Below are 21,458 nucleotides of genomic sequence, written 5' to 3'. Positions count from 1 at the left end.
AATTTATGTGATAACGACAGAAAATTAATCATAATCTATCACATTTTATTACATTGGACATAAAGGTATAGGACAATAATAGAAAAATGTGCATCAAAATATGACATTAGCATTAATTTCTTTAATAAGGGTTAAATATATTATCGGAAAATTATTAGGTATTCTTTGAGTACCATGAATGTGTATTCCTTCATCTCATATGAATGGTGGATCCATCATAAATTTAATTAGTAGGACCCATCATTTATGTGAAAAGAAAAAATATGCACTTATGATATTCTAGAAGTACACAATAATTTTCCCATATTACCATTTACGTACCCATAATCCTTGCCCCAAGGTCACCAAACAATTTGTGTTTAAGGAAGTTCCAACTCTTCTAAGAAGTGCGGTGGATAAGAAATCATTTAAGATTAACATCTTAAATACAGCACCAAAGTACTAAGATTTTTATTTGCTCAAAAAAAAAAAGTACTAAGATTTTTAATTGAAATATATCGTAAGGAAGTTCGAGCTACGGACTTAGTATTAAATTATAGTATATATTTTTAATAATCTATATAAAAAGAATTCAATTGAATATATATATATATATATAATTAATGACAAGTTGTTCTAGAATTCAAGATCCTTACTGCCAACATATATGAATTACTAAAGACATTTATAGCAAACTCTGAAGAAGAACAGAATAGAAGAAGTTCATCACTAGAACTACAAACAAATCAATTTCCCTAAATTTCTAATAATCTATGAGTTATGAAGCAAAATTGTTAATATATCCTGAAAGATGATAAATAACAAAACTAGGCTAGCTATGTTCAAATAAAACTAATGCCGAAGACCAACATCTTTCACATCAATTTGCCATAACTCTTGAGTGAAATCAAGCTTCCCTTGAAGCTAAAGACTTGTAGAAGATCCATTCGTTTAGAGCCTGTAAGTTTACAAATTTTATACCACTCCACCTCATCACTCCCCAAATTATAATGGGCAACAGTACTAGTACCTCCATCCTTAAAAATTAGACCACTTTCGGAGGGACATACAGAAGATATGTAGCTATTACCGAGGTACATAGAGGGGGCTGCAATATATAGTGAAAATTCTTTCACCCATTGTTTGGTGTTCCAATTCTTCAATACCCATATCACAACACTGGCTGAACATGACTGAGATTCAACAATTGCCAAATCTCCTCTAAGATTAATTAAGTAGCATGGATGAAAAGAGTCAATATGAATGTCAGCTGGATGAGGAGTCAATTGAAACTCTTCCTTGCCAATGTCAAAAGAAACTATCTTGCCCTTCAAATTGTCAATTTCAAATCTAGTGTCAGTAATCCAATGTATGGCTTCATTAACATAAATAGGTTTCCATATAGGATAAGAAGGAATGCTAGAAATCTCTCTCCATGATGTTGAACCCAAACTGTATACTCGAGTTCCTAATTTGTACCTCATGGTGTCGAAATCTATTTCTTTGTAGAACACATGAACAGCCTTGTACATATTAGTTGAAGTATCAAAACCCAATCCATAGCTTTCAAAATTCGGCATAGACTTATATTCCAATGTCACTGGTGGCAGAATAAGACTTTCTTTTCTTAGGGGATTAGAGAGAATCACTTTAGAAAGGCTTGAAATGCAGAGCAAGCCCTTACAAAAACTCTGTAGATAGTATTGTTCTATTCCATTTTCGGTTTCCTTGGACTCTAAATTCAGCAATGGCTGCTTGTTGCTTGTGATGGGCCTCAAAACCCCACGATTATCTTCCAATTCATACAAACTCGACATTTCAATTCTGTCATGAAATCCTAATAGAAGTAGGACTAGTGGTTCTTCATCACCAGCTTGTGTTCTATGCATGTTTGCAAGACATGGGTCGTCAATGATATTGCACCAAAGCTTAGAGACACACCTAAATCGCAAAAGTAACTTTACAGGCAATCTTGAAAAGATGTTGTCCATAATTTCACGAGGGAGCTCCGCCATGATCTTCTTGTTAAACTTGAATTGTAGGAGAGGCACTCTTCTTATTCAACCCCTGTTTACTTGGTGTCCAAGCCACAAAAGTTGTACAGTGTGTTGTGCGATCCTTCTACTAAGTTTAACAAAAGTAATTTATTGATCAAATTAAATTTTTTATTTTTAGATTATTTATCAACAAAGGATGAGTATTTTCATAATAAAGAAATAAATCTTATCCAAAAAAAAAAATAATAATCATTAACATACGAGCTATGCACACTACACAGTTCTAGTTAGCCTACAAAAAGCACTTGCGGCAAATCAAAGTTTAATTTTCAAAAAGTCAAACAATAAACTGAAGGCATTATAAAAACTTCCATAAATAATATAATCCATGCAAAATTCTTTACAAAAGAATCTGTATCAAATTCATCGAATATTTTTCTACTATTAATTTGTTTTTTGATTGAAACTAAAAACAAACAAGAAAAATTAATTAATACTTTTGAAAGCACTGGCTTCAAATCAAAAAAAAAAAAATGTGAAAGCACTCACTGCCAAAATTATTGAGTGCTTATGGTAACCAAGAAGAATCACATAACATAAGCATGTGAGCGAAGAAAAACAAAAAAAAAAAATTAGAGCGAGTAGGGTTAGGGTTTTTGATAATACCTCAGTCTGATTTAAGTAGAACGCAGTGCCTGCCGACTTTGATCAGAATAAAGGGATTTGAAGGTTTCTAGGATTCTATTTGTCTCATCCTCTCCTCTAACTAGTGCAGTGGCTTATAAATAAATATAATAAAAATATATAAGTCCATCTATTAAATCGCCCAAGAAAAAAAAAAAAAAAAAAACCGTATAATATAACGACCAAAAATATGTAAAGATAAGATAACGTTAAAATCTTTCTTTTTTTTTTTTTTTTTTTTTTTTTTTTTTTTTTTTTTTTTTTGGAGAAGAACGTCAAAGTCTAAATTAAAAGTTAAAAGGACATCATTCAACTAACTTAAAAAGACCTCCCTCAAAAAAAAAAAAAAAAAACACTTAAAAAGAGATCTATCACATGTAACATCAAAATCTAAATTATATATTGCAGTCACCAAGCCAATTTTACTAATATCTATTATTCAACTAACTTAATATTGTGGATTTCAGTTAATTCAACTGGTAAAGTCTTTCATAGTTAAATAAGAGATCTGGAAGTTTAATTCTCACTTATACCAAATACTGATTGATATCTCAGTCTGATGATAAAACTTTTTCTCAAAAAAAGAAAAACCTAACTTAATATTTAGCATTAAAACCTCTAGTCTAGCTTTGTTTGGTTGGAATAAAGGGAAGGAAGAGAAGAGAAAAGAATAAAGGAGAGAAAGGAAAAAGAAAGAGAAAAGAAAAAATATATATTTTTGTGTGTATTTGGATATAATAGGGAAGAGAAAGTAAAGGAGAGATCATGAATAAAAATAATAGTAATAAAAGATTATTTTACTACTTTATCATTGACAAATGTCAATTATAAATTAACAACTAATTATGAAGATATAAAAGTAATTTGACAAAAAATTCAAAACTTTCCACGGGTATAAGAGTAATTTTATGAATTATTTAGGAGGGAAATTTAAAAGATAAAAAAATTGGTGGATCCTAAAGAAATAAATTTTCTTTCTGCATTTCTTTTCTCTCCCTTCTTTCCTTCTAGGAAAAGTTTAGGACTACAAAATTTTTCACAATTTCTTATCACAACTTTGAGGTGGTTGAGTGTGATTAGTGAAGAAAAATTGTAGATTTATGTGTAATTGATGGTTAACCACTCATAGTCTGTCGCATCAAAATTGTGACAAAAAAAATCATGAAATAATTTGTATTTTGTAGTCCTAGAACTACTCTTCCTTCTAACCAAACAATTAAAGGAAAATATCACTTATCTTCTCTTCTCTCCTTTTGTTCCAAAACTCATAGTCATAGGTGTGGCAATTTGTATTTGTATGTTGGGTTTATGTCGTGTCAACTTATGAGTATTCGACTATATGGATCAACCCTAACCCAACATGTTTATTAAACAAGTCAGGATTCCTCAACTCTAACACGACCCATTAATTAAATAAGTCAGTCGTATCAACCTATTTATTAGATTTTATCAAAAAAAAAAAAAAAACTAATTTTAGTATTAACCAAATTGATATGAATTATGAAAAACGAAACAAATAAATATTTTTAATATAAAATTTAGAACTAACGAGTAACTGCATCACAAATAATCATTCAAAATTAAAGCATATTTCAATATCACAAATAACTAATCATAATATATCAAAGACAATAAACCACAACAACTAATAAGTTTATATGCCTAGGGTTTGAAGGTTATATTAGTAAAATGTCATTTAATTAAACAGATCAGACAGGTCAAACGAGTTCCATGTAATAGACGCTAACACAACCCATTTATTAAATGGGTCAGTTGTGTCAACTCGAATATGATACAAACCCATTAGGCCTCAACTTAGAACCTATTAATTTCGTGTCATGTCATGTCGGATTCATGAGTCGTGTCCAATTTTGCCACCACTAGTCATAGGTATATTGGGTCTAACATTGCATGGGCTAAGTTTTAAATTTATTTGTTCAGTAGAACTTGGATTTTAATATATGCCAGCCCAAAAGCGAGGACAGAATGCTCTTTTTTTTTTACGGCACGTCGTTTAGTTGGCTAACAAGTATATTTGAAGTCAATCGTAGTGTCGTTTGTCTAGAAGATGGCATTGGTCAGAACACCTCATTTCATAGAAAGAGATAAAATCATAAAATCTTCTACCAAAATAAAAAGTTAGAATCACAAAATCAACAAATCATTGTTACAAAAATGGCATATGATTTTTTTAATAAAAATAAAAATAAAAAGTCCCAGAAGAAAGGAGGCATATAGATTTATGATATATATATATATATATATATATAGGGACAATGGGCCTAAAAGTATATGTTGGGCCTTGGCCTTGTCCAAGGAGGCTCAGTCGTCCGAGGATAGGTCAACAGTAAGGAAGACGTGGGATTTTGAACTTTACAATCTAGTTATGACTAGAAAGGTTGGGAAAGGTAGGCCGAGGAGGATATCTCCTCAACTAAACAAAGGAGGGGTCAAAAGGTGTGTTCAGTATCTAGAGTGACGTTCCAGGAAGTTCTATTGATAAAGATATGCACTGTGAACGTACAGGACAAATGGGAGCTGAGAAATATCTAGGGGAAAGCTGTTACCATCGCATTAAATGCTCTGTAGCTAACTCTCTGGCCGCATTAATAAGGAAGTGATATCTGAACAGTACTTTTCAGCCTTAAAGCTACCCCCAAAGACTTTAGGAAAGAACTGATGGGACAAGAATCAACACAAGCAATCTAATGTCCACGTGGAAGGTAGAGATGAGAAGGGAGATATAGTATAAAATAGAAGGGAGATCTTAAGAAAAAGGGGATCGGAGAATTAAGAAAGAAACACTGTAGCAATCAAAACTGTATTTGTAACCAACTTCAAGTAATACATACAAGAACTGGTCTCCTCGAACTGTGCCGATGACAATTTTCCTTAGATAAATCCAGTCTATTTTTGCTTTATTGTCTATTGGATCCATTGTAACCGTGACCCAACTCATTATAATCTAATTTTCCAACCCACTCTCTACAAATTCATTGTACTGGGCTTTTTGGGCCTAAATGCTTTTATCATTTGGGTTTAGGACCCAAACTGCGTACTTACAGGCAAAATCTATGGGGTCCCAACATGAAGATCATTTTGTCAACCTTGAGTGAAGAAGAGACCGGGAGGTTAGTGTGCATACCACCCATACTAGCAAGAGTCAGTCCTGAAATGGGAGCCACATTTCTCATGAGGAGGATACCAGAGCCCTGCAACTAGAGATTAATCATTTGAAAAGAAAGCTGCGCCACGAATGGCGAAGGCGAACTTCCTCCAACTCTGACTTCTCTTCTGACGATGAAGAGGATGTTAGTTATAAACCTAGGTCGAGGATACCTACTAGTGAGTCCTTCTCGTATGATAAGGACTATCACCATGAACGTAGAAAAGGGAGCTTATCTTTCAAAGGCTTGGGAAATGATGCGATGAGCAGAGCGCTCAACCAAATTTCCAAGTCACCTTTCACGCGCAAAATTGAGGAAGAGAGACTTCCTCGGTAGTTCACTCAGCCAACGTTCACCATGTACAATGGTCAAATAAACCCTATAGAGCATGTGAGTCACTTCAACCAGAGAATGGTTGTGCACTCCAAGAATGAGGCCTTGTTGTGTAAGGTGTTCCCCTTCAGTTTAGGGCCCATGGCCATGAGGTGGTTTGATAGCTTAGGAGTAAGTTCCATTGATTCCTTTAAGGAACTCACTCAGGCGTTTGGATCTCGCCTTATTACGTGCAGTAGGGTTCCTCGGCCCTTAAATTTCTTGTTGTCCCTGTCCATGAGAGAAGGGGAGACCCTGAAAACATATTCGGACAGATATTGGGAGATGTTCAATGAGAAAGATGGTGACTTTGACAATATAGTCATCAGAACTTTCAAGGTCGGCTTGCCTGCCGAGCATGGCTTGAGGAGGTCTTTTACTAGAAAGCCTGCTACTAGTGTACGCCAACTCATGAACCGGATTAATAAGTATAAGAGGGTTGAAAATGACCAACAATAAGGCAAGAGGAAGGGTAAGGTTATCCTTCAAGAGAGGAGGAATTTTAGGTCAGACTGCTACAACAATAATAGACCCCGAAGAGATTTTTCTGGGCAATCTGGGTCTACAGCTCCTCAGGTGGTTAACATGGTGTTCCAAGAGCCAGTACATCAATTCTTAGAGAAAATCAAGAATGAGTCATACTTTAAAAGGCCAAACAAGATAGAAGGAGACTCTATGAGGTGCAACCAAAGTCTTCATTGCTAGTACCACCAGGAACGAGGACACACCACCGAGGACTATAAAACTTTGTGGAATCACCTGGAGCAACTGGTCAAAGATGGAAGGTTGAAACAGTTTTTGTATCAGCCCAATGGGCACGAAGACTAAGCAGGGTCGAGGGTTTAGGGGAATGCTTCTTCAAGGCCCCCTTTAGGTACAATTAATGTCATCTTTATTGCTCCTGGGAGAACTGGCTCACAGCCCTCTAGGGTGATGCCTGTAGCTCGGCCACTTGCCAATGACTCTAATCCAGAGTCAAATAGGGCTAGAGTGGAGGTCCGACCAGCGTTGAGCTTTTCAGATGAGGATAAGGTTGGAACCATACAGCCACACGATGATGCTTTAGTGGTAACACTCAAGATAGGAGGGTATGATGTCAAAAAAGTGTTGGTGGACCAGGGTAGTAGTGTAGAGATTATGTACCCTAACTTATACAGAGGGCTGAACCTAAAACCTGAGGATTTGATAGCCTATAATTCACCTTTGGTAAGCTTTGATGGAAAAGTTGTCATTCCAAAGGGTTAGATTAGACTACCTGTGCAAGTAGGTTCAGAGGTAGTGGAGTTGAATTTCATTGTGGTGGATGCTTATTCTTCCTACACGGCCATTATGGCAAGACCCTAACTCCATGCCCTAGGGGCTATTTTTTCCACCCTGCATTTGAACGTAAAATATCCGTCTATGGACCAAATTGAAGAGCTTGTTGGGAGTCAATCCATGGCTAGACATTGCCTGGTGGCTGCAATTATGCATTAGCCTAAAGCTGAGTTTTCGGCCTTTGCTAAGAGGGACTCATAGTAATCAAGGATTCCGATCCTATCTATGGATGCGGTATCGGAAGGGGCAAAGTGTGAGAAGCTGGAAGAAATTGTTATAGATGGTGATCCGAAAAAATTCTTCCAAATCGGAGCTCAGCTGCCTTCTCGAGAGAAGGAAAAGTTAATAGGGTTTCTTAGAGAGAACGTTGATGTATTTGCGTGGAATGCTTATAAGCTCCTGGGGTGGATCCAGACTTTATTTGCCATCATTTGAATGTCAACCCAGCTGTCCTCCCTAGGAAGCAACCACCTCGGTGCTCATCCAAAGAGCATTCTGACACTGTCAAAGAGGAGGTGAACAAGCTTAAGCAGGCTGGGGCTATTAAGGAAGTTTCCTACCCTTAGTGGTTGGCCAATACAGTGATAGTGAAAAAGAAGAGTGGGAAATGGTGGGTATGTGTGGACTTCAAAGATCTGAACAAAGCTTGTCCCAATGACCCTTTTCCCATGCCTCGAATAGACCAGTTGGTAGATGCCACTGTAGGCCATCCTCGGATGAGCTTTTTGGACGCCTTTCAAGGATACCATTAGATACCTCTAACTCTGTTTGATTAGGAGAAGACAATTTTTGTCACCTCTACTAGGAATTACCACTACAAGGTGATGCCCTTTGGTTTAAAAAATGCAAAGTCTACTTATCAGAGGATGATGACCAGAATGTTTAAGCCGCAACTAGGAAAAAACATTGAGATTTATATAGATGACATGGTGGTTAAGAGTAAGCTGGAATCCGAGCATATTAATGATCTCGGGGATATCTTTGGGTTCTTGAGGAGACACAAACTGCGACTTAATACTTCTAAATGCTCTTTTGGCGTCGGATTAGGGAAGTTCTTGGGGTACATGGTTACCCATCTCGGAATTGAAGTCAACCCTGACCAAATTAAAGCAATTAACAACTTACAGCCACCTCAAAATCCCAAAGAGGTCCAGAAGTTGACAGGAATGACTGTTGTTCTAAACCGATTCATTTCTCGGTTAGCAGATAGGTGTAGGCCTTTCTTCCAGTTGTTGAACAAGTGGAAGGGATTTGAATGGATCAAGGAGTGCATCTTGGCCTTTCAACAGTTGAAGGAATACCTATCTCGGCCACCCATTATGTCAAGGCCAAAGGTGGATGAGGTGCTATTTGCTTACATTGCTGTGGCTTCCCATGTAGTGAGCTTGGTGCTTGTACGAGTTGATGGTGGTATACAGAGGCTAGTTTATTATGTGAGTAAGCCACTACATGAGGCCGAGGTCTGTTACCTACCACTAGAGAAGGCCATTTTAGCAGTGGTGCATGCTACGCGTAAGCTTCCCCACTATTTCCAATCCCATACAATTGTTGTTTTAACTCAACTTTCGCTTAAATTACTTCTTCGGAGTGCTGATTACACTGAAAGGATTGCCAAGTGGTGTACAATATTAGGGGCTTTTAATATAAAGTACATGTCTCGCACCTCTGTCAAGGGTCAGGTCCTTGCTGCTTTGATGGCCGAGTTTGCTGAATCCCCATTAGAAGAGGAAATGGAAAAGCAGGACATGGATGGAAAATCGGTTGGGTTAGTCTCCTTACAAGAACCTTTATCCTGGAGGGTATATGTTGATGGTGCAGCGAATCACAGAAGATCTGGAGTAAGGCTAGTTTTGATATCTCCCGAGAGGATCATAATTAAGAAATCCCTGAGATTAGGCTTCTCGGCCACAAACAATGAAGTTGAGTATGAAGCTCTGTTGGTAGGAATGACCATGGTTCAGAAAATGGGTGGAAAAGTAGTGGAAATATTCTCAGATTCAAGACTGGTTATGGGCCAAGTTCAGGGAGAGTTAGAGGCCAGGGACATGAGAATGAAAGAATACTTAAGTCAGGTTAGGCATTTACAGTCAGGGTTTGAGTCTTTCAATTTACAGCACATTCCTAGAAGTGGAAACACCCATGCCAATTCTCTGGCCATGCTTGTAATCTCCTCAGCACAAAGCCTGCCTCGGGTTATCCTTGTTGAAAATTTTTGTAAGCGTACTGAGATGAAGAATGAGGTGGTCCATATCCATCAAATTAAGGTCGGACCTAGCTGGATGGGCTCTATAGTATTGTTCCTAGAGGATATCTTACTTGAAGAGAAGTTAGAGGCCGACAAGGTGCGAAGAAAGGCTCCTCGGTTTTGGCTGTCCGAGGACCAAAAATTGTACAAACGCTTTTTTTTTGGGGCCATACTTACTATGCGTACATCTAGAAGCATCAGAGCTACTCCTTGAAGAGCTACATGAAGAGATTTATGGAAGCCACACGGGAGGTAGGTCTTAGTCTCACAAAGCCCTTACTCATGAATACTAGTGGCTAAACATGCAGAAGGAAGCACAAGAATATGTGAAGAAATGTGACCAGTGCCAAAGATTTGCTCCAAACATTCATCAACCAGGGAGAGTCCTTAATCCTCTATCTAGCCCTTGGCCTTTTGCTCAATGGGGCTTGGATATTGTTGGACATTTCCTTAAGGCAGTAGGGAATAAGAGATATTTACTAGTCAGCACGGATTACTTCACCAAGTGGATTGAAGCTGAACCATTGGCAATTATCAGGGACGTGGATGCCAAGAAATTTGTTTGGAAAAACATTGTCACTCGGTTCAGGATCCCCAATACCCTCATCTCGGACAATGGTCTCCAGTTTGATAGCAAAGCCTTCAGGAGGTACTGTTGTGACCTAGGAATTATGAATAGGTATTCCACCCCAGCTTATCCATAAGGGAATGGACAGGCTGAACTGTCAACAAGGTCATAGTAAATGGACTCAAGAAGAAATTGGACGATGTAAAGGAAAAATGGGTGGAAGAGTTGTCATACGTCCTTTGGACATATTGAACCACACCTCGTAGGTTAACAGGGGAGACACCCTATTCAATGGCTTACGATACCGAGGCTGTTATTCCTCTGAAGACTGGATTCTCAACACTAAAAACGAGTTCTTTACTCCGAGCAAGAATGATGGGCTGTTAGGGAAGAGCTTAGACTTAATTGAAGAGCGAAAGGAAAATGTCATGGTCCAATTGACCTATTATCAACAAAAGTTCAAGCAAGGGTATGATGCCAACGTGAAGCTAAGGCACTAGCACCTGGAGACTTGGTATTAAGAAAGGTTTTAGGTACTGCCAAGAACCTAGCCTGGGGAAAGCTAGGGCCTGATTGGGAAGAGCCATATCGCATCACTTCAGTGGCTGGAATATGTGCATATTATCTTGAAAATCTAGAGGAAAACGTTGTACAATGCTCCTAGAATGTAAGCAACCTGAGAATGTATTATTATTAATGAAAGCTTTTTTCTTTACCATATTTTGGTTTATCACATTATGCGTTACACGTTCTACTATTTGTTCGAATATCAAACAGAATCTTGGTCATGCCTGGCTCCTTGGACCACATATTTTGGATAAATTGATATCTTAAGTCATTTCACTAAGTATTAAACAAAACCTTAGTCATGCCTGGTCTCTTGGACCACATACTTTGATTAAATTAATACTTCAGTTCATTTTACTAAGTGTTAAACAGAACCTTAGTTATGTCTGATCTCTCAAACCACATACTTTGGGTAAATTAATACTTCAGTTCATTTCACTAAGTGTTAAACAGAACTTTAGTCATGCCTGATCTCTCAAACCACATACTTTGGGTAAATTAATACTGCAGTTCAGTTCACTAAGTGTTAAACAGAACCTTAGACATATCTGGTCTCTTAGACCACATACTTTGAGTAAATTAATACTTCAATTTATTTCACTAAGTGTTAAACAGAACATTAGTTATGTCTGATCTCTCGGACCACATACTTTGGGTAAATTAATACTTCAGTTCATTTCACTAAGTGTTAAATAGAATTTTAGTCATGCTTGGCCTCTCGGACCACATACTTTGGATAAATTAATACTTCAGTTCATTTCACTAAGTGTTAAATAGAACCTTAGTTATGCCTAGTCTCTCGAACCACATACTTCGGGTAAATTAATACTTCAATTTATTTCACTAAGTGTTAAACAGAACTTTAGTCATTCTTAGTCTCTTGGAGCACATACTTTGGGTAAATTAATACTTCAGTTCATTTCACTAAGTGTTAAACAGAATCTTAGTCATGCCTGGTTTCTCGGACCACATATTTTGGGTAAATTAATAATTCAGTTCAGTTTACTAAGTGTTAAACAGGACCTTAGTCATGCATGGTCTCTCGGACCACATACTTTGGGTAAATTAATAATTTAGTTCAGTTTACTAAGTGTTAAAACGAACCCCTGGTTATACCTAGCTCTTTGGATCACCTGCCTTAGGTAAGTTAATATCCTTGATTATTTGCTTGAGTATTGAACAAAACCAAAGCTATGTCAAGTCCCTAAGATTTCTTTTTCTACTAAGTGTTGTGTTCATCTCCATGAGGATTAGCCTTCCTTGTGGGTGGCCCAGTGCCCAGTGCTCAGTGCAAACATGTGATCATTTTCTTTACTATTTATACGTGTTTCATTTATCTAAATTAGCAGCAATGCATTATTGTTAGCTTTTGTTAAAGTTCGGGTAGTAACAATTTGCCACTGTTAGCAACCTTATCAATCCTAAGTCTCATCAGAAGACAAAACAGTAACTACACCAATCAGAGAATAAAGGTCACAGGGAAAAAGAAAGATTCATGAAATAAAAGTGAAGTCTTTTCATTGATTAAAAGGAAGGTACATTATAAACAGTGGTGAACTACCACACATCAAAAAAAAAAAAAAAAATGAGAGAGAAAAAAGTACAAAGAAGTAAAGGAAAAAGCTCGTATAACTATTCCTTAACACGGGGAGGGTCCTCTTTGGGGTCGGCTGTCTTGGACTTGGGGTCATCTGCTTTGGGTTTGGACTCAGCTTCCTTGGCCTTGGAGGCCATATCTTTGATCGTGAAAGCATCCTTAATGTCCTTGGCATTGGTCGAGGGTCTGACCTCCTTACCCTTATCCTTATCCTCGGGCTAAGAACCCTCCTTGACGACCTCCTTACCCTTAGCCACCTCAGCCCCCTGGCTTTGGTCACTAGTCTTGCCAGCCCCTTTTGAGACTTCAGTAGAGGGAAGAGGGGTCTGGGTGGTGGAGGGCTGCTCAGGAGGGGGAAGAGCAAGAGCAACGGAAGGAGGGAGCATCACTGGAACTTCTCGGATGTCTTCTGGATAGAAAATGTTCTCAGTGCTCCTCCACTCAGAGGCAGTAAGGACTCCTACCCGGTTGAGCGCTTCTACCCATACCTCCTTGCAGTTAGGGATGTCCAAGCAGACCTGGAACCCGACCAACCCGTCCGACCCACCTGACCCGGCCCAAAACCTGACGCCGGCAACGGTCGGCGGCAGGTCTCCGCCCATAAAACCCGAGACCGGCGGGTCGGTTGATGGGTTTAAGCATGAAAAATCGATTTTCAACTGACCCGACTGGGAAACACATTGGAAAATGGTTACTATCTATTCTTCGCCGATTTTACACTGAGATCTCACCGGATCTCTTCGAGATCTGGCCTGATTTTGTTGAGATCTACCGAGATCTCTTCAAGATCTAGCCTAATCTCGTTGAGATCCGCCAAGATCTCTTTGAGATCCAGTCAAATCCAGCAAAAACCAAAGATTTCGGCGAAATCCGGCGACGATTTCTACAAAACTGAAACTGACCGGCAAACTGCTGACATCCGACCACCCGAACTGCTACCGTCGGTGGGTCGGCGGCGAGTCCAGGTTTAGGAGACCCAATCTGGTCGGGTCAGTCCCGGGTTGGGCACAAACCCGACCCGACCCGACCCGAACCGACCCGTGGACAGGCCTACTTGCAGTAGTCCCTGCACACCTCTGCCAACTTATCTGCCAGCCGTATCTCTATTTCCTGCACCCCACGTTGGTAGGATGCCGTCTCTGCAACCACAACAGCTTCCTTGGCCTTTTGCAGCTCTGCCTTTAGCTCCAGGACCTGTTGCCTCTAAGTGGCCAGCTTTATCTTAGTAAGATAAAGCTTTTTACGTTGGTCCTCGACTTGGTCCTAGGCATTTTGCAGACTGGCCTCAGCGCTCTTTCATGCCCTTTCCTCCGTGATTAGATTGGCTTGGAGCTCTTTATTCTTCTGTTTAGCAGCTCCTAATGCCCTGTTAGCCTCTGCCCGAAGGTTGGCCTCGACCCTAGCTACATTCCGGGCGACCTTGACCCACTCCTTGGCCACAAAAACCTCCTGGATAGCCTGCACATAAACAACAAAGGAGTACGTTAAAAACAAAAAGAAGAGAAGAAAAAAAAAAAAAAAAAAAAACAAATGAAGAGTGCCTAGGGGCTTACCAGGGCCAAGTCCCTTTTCAGGGACAGGAAAAGCTCTAGCTGCCTTACTTGCTTCAAGGCATCCATGTCCTTGGGAAGCAAGAGGGGACACTTTAGAGCCTCAGCCACGTGATGGAGTTCCAGGGTAGCACTGCGCCATCCAACTCCAACCTAGGGTTCCAAGTTGAATGGCGCACATTAGCCAAGTGCTCGGCCTCCCTACTCTCCACCGAGGATTCCTGCATTCTTTCTTTAGTTATTTTCTGTTGTTTTGGGTCCTTCAGTGGGGCAATCTCCCCCTCATTGGTCTCTTTCTCTTTCCTCTTCTTCCTTTGCAAGTTCGGATAGGGGAGCAGGCCGAGCGGGGAAAGAGGAGGGGGAGGTGGAAGGTTAGGGGGGAGCTGAGTCTTTGGGGCCTCTTTGGATGACAATCCCTTACTCCTCTCGACGAGGAGATCTTTCAGACCTTTCCTCGAGTTCAAGGACATATCTTCTTCCTCCTTAGAGCTGTTATCCACCCGGGCAATTATAAGTCTAGGGGAGTGAGCCGCGGAGGGTTTGTCAAATTCACCCTCAAAGTCCAAAAGCTCCACGGGCCTTTCTTGCGCCTCTCCTTCTTCTTCGAGGCGAAACTAATCAATCTCAGCCTCCAGGGATAGGCGTGAAGAGGCTGTTTCTCCCTCGGGGCTGCTACCTCACGAGGAGAGCGGTGTAAAGGCAGCTCAATGAGTGACAGCTCTTTTCAGGCTAAGAAGCGGGGCACTGAAACGTTTATTTGGGCTAGCCTGGGATCACCGGCTCTTATGGCATTGCCCACGTCCTGGAATATAGTTGACAAGGGCTCAAAGTCAAGGATAAGGCGGACAGCTCGCAATTGCCTGTCTTCATTCACGAACACTTCTGACCTCAGCACTTTGTTATGACCGTCGAAGTTGACAAGGTTGTGGTTAGGACCTACGTACCTTTTATCTGCAAAAACATCCAAGTAGCAAAAACACGGTTAGGATAACAAAGCCGCTATCAAAAGTAAATAGGATACTAAAATAAAAAATAAAAATAAAAAAAAGAAAAAAAAAAAGAAAGAAAAGGGATAGTGGTGAAATTGTCAGACTAATGCCCATGTAAAGAGAAAAAGGGAAACCTAAGTCTAAGGCACCCCACCTAGCTCTCCCTCCCGGACAGGACAGTGAAGACCATTATGTTAATCCCCTGAGGCTATCAGGTAGTCATCCTTCATACCTTTGTTGGATTTAGGGAGGCATAAGATAAGCCTAACCACCGAGGATCTAAACTTAAGATAATATCCTACCTCTCCAAGCAGGTGGCACTCGTACATCCAGATGACGTCGTGCCAAGTAAGGTTTAGCCCCATATGCTCGTTGAGAGCATCTACACTACCCAGGACCTTAAATAGGTTGGGTGCACACTGGTGAAGGCACAACCTATAATTGAGTAGGTAGTCTCGGGTCACCCTCCCCATAGGAAGCATCATTCCTCCTTCTATGAAAGTGATCATAGGAATGACAACCTCCCCATCTTTTCTATCTGTAACTATTCGGTCTGGAGCACAATACCACAGGGCTATTCCCTGCGGAATGTGGTACTTAGCTCTGAAGCCCTCCATATCGGCGGGAGAGTCTACTAGGTGCTTAAATCTACCCATCTAGGCAAGCTAAAGGGATGCGAAAGAAGATTTCAAGAAAAGGAAACAAAGAATCGAAGGACGAGAAGATTGGCCGAGGAGAAAAGAACCTAAAGAAGAAGGAACTTACGAGAATAAGCACATGTGTTGATCCCTGAACCTCTTAAAGATCTAAAAAAAAGTGTTTAAGAAAAGGACTTAGAAGCTTTGGAAACTTGGGAAGCCTTAAGGGTTTGAGAGTTTAGAACCTCTAGAGGGCTTGAAAATTTGTAAAATGAGGAGAAATAACTTCCCCCAAGCGCCTTATATAGAAGGCAGAATTGATTGGGAGTTATCCCGCTCAAAATTCGAAGAGAAACGCCAGTCGTAGGATCTACATCTCACCATAGGATGCAAAGAACAAAGCGCCACCTGGAGCATTTAATGAGACATCGCAGGCTCCAAAGCGTCAGAAATAGATACGGGACAAGCAAAGCAATGTTCTCACGTGTGGAAATCAGATAAACAATTGGATTTAATTCTCCAAAGTCAAAACCCCATTTTTCTCCTCAGAATGGAGGAGAAAACCAGAATTTTAAGGGGCTATTGTAGGGACAATGGGCCCAAAAGTATATGTTGGGCCTTGGCCTTGTCCGAGGAGGCTCAGTGATCCGAGGATATGCCAACAGTAAGGAAGACGTGGGACTTTGAACTTCACGAGTTAGCTATGACTGGAAATGTTAGGAGAGGTAGGCTGAGGAGGGTATCTCCTCAACTAAACGAATGAAGGGTCAGAAGGTGTGTTCAGTCATCCAGAGTGATGTTCCAGGAAGTTCTGTTGATAAGGATATCTATTGTGAACGTATAGGACAAATGGCAGCTGAGAAATATCTAAGGGAAAGCTGCTACTACTGCATTAAATGCTTTGTAGCTAACTCTCTGGCCACATTAATGAGGAAGTGATATCTGAGCAGTGCTTTTCAGCCTTATAGCTACCCCCAAAGATTTCAGGAAGGGACTGATGGGACAAGGATCAACACAAGTAATCTAATGTCCACGTGGAGGGTAAAGATGAGAGAGGAGATATAGTATAAAATAGGAGGGAGGTCCTAAGAAAAGGGGGATCAGAGAATTAAGAAAGAAACACTGTAGCAATCAAAATTGTATTTGTAACCAACTTCAAGTAATATATACAAAAACTGATCTCCTCGGACTGTGCCGAGGACGATTTTCCTTAGATAAATCCAATCTATTTTTGCTTTATTGTCTACTGGATCCATTGTAACCGTGACCCAACTCATTAGAATCTAGTTTTCCAACCCACTCTCTACAAATTCATTGTACTGGGCTCTTTGGGCCTAAATCCTTTTATCATTTGGGCTTAGGACCCAAATTGCGTCCTTACTATATATATATATATATATATATATATATAACCAAAGTAGAGAGAAAATCTAATTAAATTCTAAATTGGAGTCTAATTTTGCGCCACATGTCTCATCTAATTTTAAAAATTTTTGTGTCAAGTAAATTATTAGGTACAAAAATAAAAAAGTCTAAATTCAATTAAATTTTAAATTGATTTTTAATTGGAGTTCAATTTTGTGTCCCATCTAATTTTTTAATCTTTGTGGCAAGTAAATTATTAGGTGCAAAAACCGAAGAGCCTAAACCCAATTAGATTATATAAATATATATTATATTATATATAATTGTGATTGTTTTTAAATGTACCCATACATATACACAGAATTACACACTATTTACTATAATTCATGAAAAATGCGTGGAAATCATTCATCCTCAATACAAAAGGAAAGCATTAATTCATGAATCATTGATGACTAGTTACATGTTGTTTGACTCGGAAAATACTTAAAATTTTGCTTGCTTGATCACATTTTTTGCATTAGAATCATATTTATTTTTTTATTCTTTTTTTTTAGAATCAATTTTTATTATTTAAAAGCTTATTTGTTGAATGTAGGTAAAAAAAGAAGAAGATAATTATACTTAGAAAAAAAATAAGAAATTAGAAATGCTATATAAATAAATAGAGTAAAATACAGCTAGTACTCCTAAAGTTTTGGCTAATGCTAAGTAGGTCCAAAACATTTCAAAAATAACCAATTTGGTCCCTAAGCTATATGTCGTATTTAACATATTATTTGTGGACCAAATAGGTTATTTATGAAATGCTTTTGAACCTGTTTAGTATTAGCCCAAACTTCAGGAATGTTCACTATATTTTACCCACATAAACAAATTACTTCAAAACTATAAATAATTCCTAATACAAATCATCCTTCCATTAAAAAAAAAAAATCACGTTTTTTTGTCTTATTTTCTAGAAACTAGTGCATTTGTTGTAATAAATCTTGAGTATTGTTTTTCTTGTTTTTGTTTTTGTTTGTTTTTTTTTTTTTTTTTGGAAGATAGTAAGATGGTGAAAAAAAGAAAAGTGACCAAACATAGAACATATGTCATTATCACCGATCAACCACTGTAGTCGCTTTTTCTTTAATAAACTTGACCCCAATCTTGAGTGATCCTATGACTACTATTAATTTTAATATATCCGACAAATTGATCTGTCTAATATCTTTTGGGTATCTCTTGCTTCGAAATAAAGATGGATTCTCTAACTTTTGTTGTGCTATTGAGCTAATAAAGGCAAGTGATAATAATAATGCCTTTTTGAGATTCAATTGTCGAAGAATAGAGAAGTTTTTTAGCAGTAAAAAATGTAGCACAAATTGGAAATTACAGGGAAGCCAACTCTAGAATAGATGTCCTCGCTAAAGCTGGATGTGTCCCACAACTGGACTTTTTCTTCCCATTACTCCTATCCAGGGCATATCTTGGAGGCTTTAAATTCTCACTATTATGACACGAGTAGTTCTACAACTTACAATCATAGACTTTTCTATAATATTTTACAAACTATTTATATGAAAATTTTTTTAGGGATTTTTATATAAACTCACCATTAACATTACTTTCTTACTTACCAATAATCTTCACCATATCAACCATTTATAAAAATAAAAAAAAAATTGTAATATAATTTGTAACTTTAGCATTTTTCTTATGATATTATATGTGCTTGATACTCTTAGTCATGTAACGTGTTTCTCAAAAAAAAAAAAAAAAAAAAAGTAAGTCACGTAACATGTGGTAGATGTGGCACCAATCATAATGTCAATTTATAAATATTTTGTAATAAAAATATTATAGATTTAACATTTTTCATTTTTTTTTTCCCTGAAAGATTTTTATAGTAAATCATTGATTGGTCAAAGCATAAGCTTCCAAATCGCGCATATCCCGCAAAGTTCTATAAACAAGCTTTGCCATTTTTTTTTTCTTTCACTTTCTTAGTTTCTTATGCTTTTATTTTTTTTCCCTTTTTAATTAATTTTTAAAATGAAAATTTTGTGGCTTTCAGTTCCAAGAGGTTAACACTTAGCCATCGCATCAATTTTTATATGACTTTATATGACTTGAAAACTGCATTGACAGACAAACAAAGGAATCCTTCAACTAAGTTATATGAAAGTTTTTGATCCCAGACAAAAGTTATGATTCAGCTTTGAACTAAATGTATCTTTTGGTCTCACAGAACAAGCAATTTCTTATACATTACATGATAAGACCATTTCGTTACTACTATTAAAATGTGTATTATAAGGATCTGACACATTAATCTCTCTAACATATTAGATTATATTCGATATCCAAATCTTTGCTGGATTGAAACACTGGTATATGTATAAATATGAAACTTGTTCAACAATGGTTGGTGGATTTAATAGTAATCTAGTGAATATGATTGCAGTCGAGTACATACGTTCAACCTGATACGAGTATCTTCTACTTTCTTTTCTGACCCATGCCTAGTTGCTCCAAGCTGCCGGGACCAGTGAACCATGACTCTCTCTCTCTCTCAGTCCTCAGGCAGAGAGGCTAATATTTTACAATTACTCACATCTTGATGAGAATATTTTTGTACAAACAACATACACCCTGTACGGCACCATATCTTGGGTAATCTGTCAATAATATCAGTAAAAAATATGGTAAAGTTATTATTAATTTTATCACAAAAAAATTTACAAAGTGAGTTACAATAAATGTGATTGGTAACATGATATTTTAACAATATAATAAATGAATAAAAATTTTAATTATTTTTTGTTATACATTTAAAATTTAATATATCAATTTGTAAGACTTTGTAAGACTATTGCAGTAAATTATAGCACCATTAGCAATACTATATCTTAAGGGGAATATTGTAATTGATTGGGCACTTGGAATGAACAAACAACTTACACCACGTGTACGGCTTCAGAGTTTGGATAATATGACATTATTATAAAATGAAAAAAAAAAATCAATTTTACTATATAAAAAAAAATGTAAATCACTTCCATAACATATTACATAAATGCCTTAATTAATAGTTTCGTGATTAATTACACATTACTTGTTTGCAAGATTTACGTGATAAAAATTGGCTAAATATTTAGCATCATTCTTATAAAATGGTTTTTGTTATAAGTTTCAGTTAACTCAACTAGTAAAATTTTTAGTAGTTAAATAAGAGATCTGGGGTTTAATCATTACCTACACCAAAAATCAATTAGTATATTAATCTGATGATAAAAAACACAATTATCAGAAACGTACACAGTTGAAACTCTATTAAAAAAAAAAAGCTTTTGTTTTCTATTTTTTTGATATTGAATATTAAAAAACTAGTTGCATGAATAACGTGGTTACCTCCCTTTCATGCAATCCGATGCTGATCACATGGCTTGGATGATACGTCGAAAGTTTATTGGACATGTCGGCTTAGGTCTTTGGTGGCCTCCACTTCGGATGGGAACTCAATGCATTTCAGATATTGGAGCCCACTGTGCCTCAAATTTTAATTTAATCACAGTTATTAAGTGATGGAAGAAGACAGAGAATAACAACTCACGGTGCAGTTATATTTGAACATTGACAGCTTCCAAGTTTAAAAGGGTTTTCTCAACGTTGAATTCCAAAGTTTGATTGAGGATTGAGCTGTCCTTGACGACCTTTCAGATATATTTATAAAGTTTGAATAGTGCAAGCCAGTAGAGAGAGAGAGAGAGAGAGAAAGACCATGCTCTAACCAAAAAGTTTCATAGCATATTGACCTTTATTTGGTAGGATTTGGAGTTTTTGGCCGTCTAAATTTTGACCTACAATTTTATTTGGACCTTTGCCAAGCACCCATTGAAAAAAGCTTGAGTTGGGGATTGAAATTTCGTTACTTCTAGGAATATTTTACCATAAAAAAAATGCACAAGCAGCCTCTTTCACATCAAAGTAACAAATCATGATAGACGGTGAAAAAGATATGGCTGTTTATATGCATTGCATTTGACAATACTATCACATTTTCAAGAGCATAATCACACCAATTGGTCATGATAGTTGTACGGTAGTTCTAAAGTTCTAAGACATCCTCACACAAAGTAACAAAAAAATTTTGTTTTAGAGTAATACGGAAAAGTTATTTAGACATGGACTAAAAATCACCACCTCCTCAAATATGGGTGAAATTTAAATCATATAGTGAAATATGAAAATTTTAAACATGAAAAAAAAATATAGAGTTTTAACCTATGATGTTCACTTCTAAAACATGAAATTAAGTGTGCATTTGGTTTTTCTTTTTTTGCCTTAATTAATTTATTTGTTTATTTACTTATGTCTAGTTTTAAAAAAATAAATAAATAAATAAGATACAATTACACCTTTGCTAACTCTCAAGGAA

The 21,458-nt window shown here is 37.5% G+C and overlaps 3 protein-coding genes across 3 annotated transcripts; 2 read left to right on the top strand and 1 right to left on the bottom strand.

The window, feature by feature from the left end:
* Nucleotides 1-854: 854 nt before the first annotated feature.
* LOC126691081 (F-box/kelch-repeat protein At3g06240-like) lies at nt 855-2,085 on the bottom strand. Its single transcript, XM_050386162.1, has one exon. The coding sequence runs from the start codon at nt 1,992-1,994 to the stop codon at nt 855-857; it is 1,140 nt and encodes a 379-aa protein (XP_050242119.1). The 5' UTR covers nt 1,995-2,085.
* Nucleotides 2,086-6,184: 4,099 nt separating this feature from the next.
* On the top strand, nt 6,185-6,658 carry LOC126691080 (uncharacterized). The gene has a single exon (XM_050386161.1). The coding sequence runs from the start codon at nt 6,185-6,187 to the stop codon at nt 6,656-6,658; it is 474 nt and encodes a 157-aa protein (XP_050242118.1).
* A 1,784-nt stretch (nt 6,659-8,442) lies between these two features.
* LOC126691079 (uncharacterized) lies at nt 8,443-10,465 on the top strand. The gene is made up of 2 exons (XM_050386160.1): nt 8,443-9,858; nt 10,070-10,465. The coding sequence occupies exons 1-2, from the start codon at nt 8,443-8,445 to the stop codon at nt 10,463-10,465; spliced, it is 1,812 nt and encodes a 603-aa protein (XP_050242117.1).
* Nucleotides 10,466-21,458: the final 10,993 nt, after the last annotated feature.

Source organism: Quercus robur, chromosome 7 (assembly GCF_932294415.1).
Source record: "Quercus robur chromosome 7, dhQueRobu3.1, whole genome shotgun sequence".
NCBI classification, from domain to species: domain Eukaryota; kingdom Viridiplantae; phylum Streptophyta; class Magnoliopsida; order Fagales; family Fagaceae; genus Quercus; species Quercus robur.
This window is presented reverse-complemented; position numbering and strand designations above follow the sequence as displayed.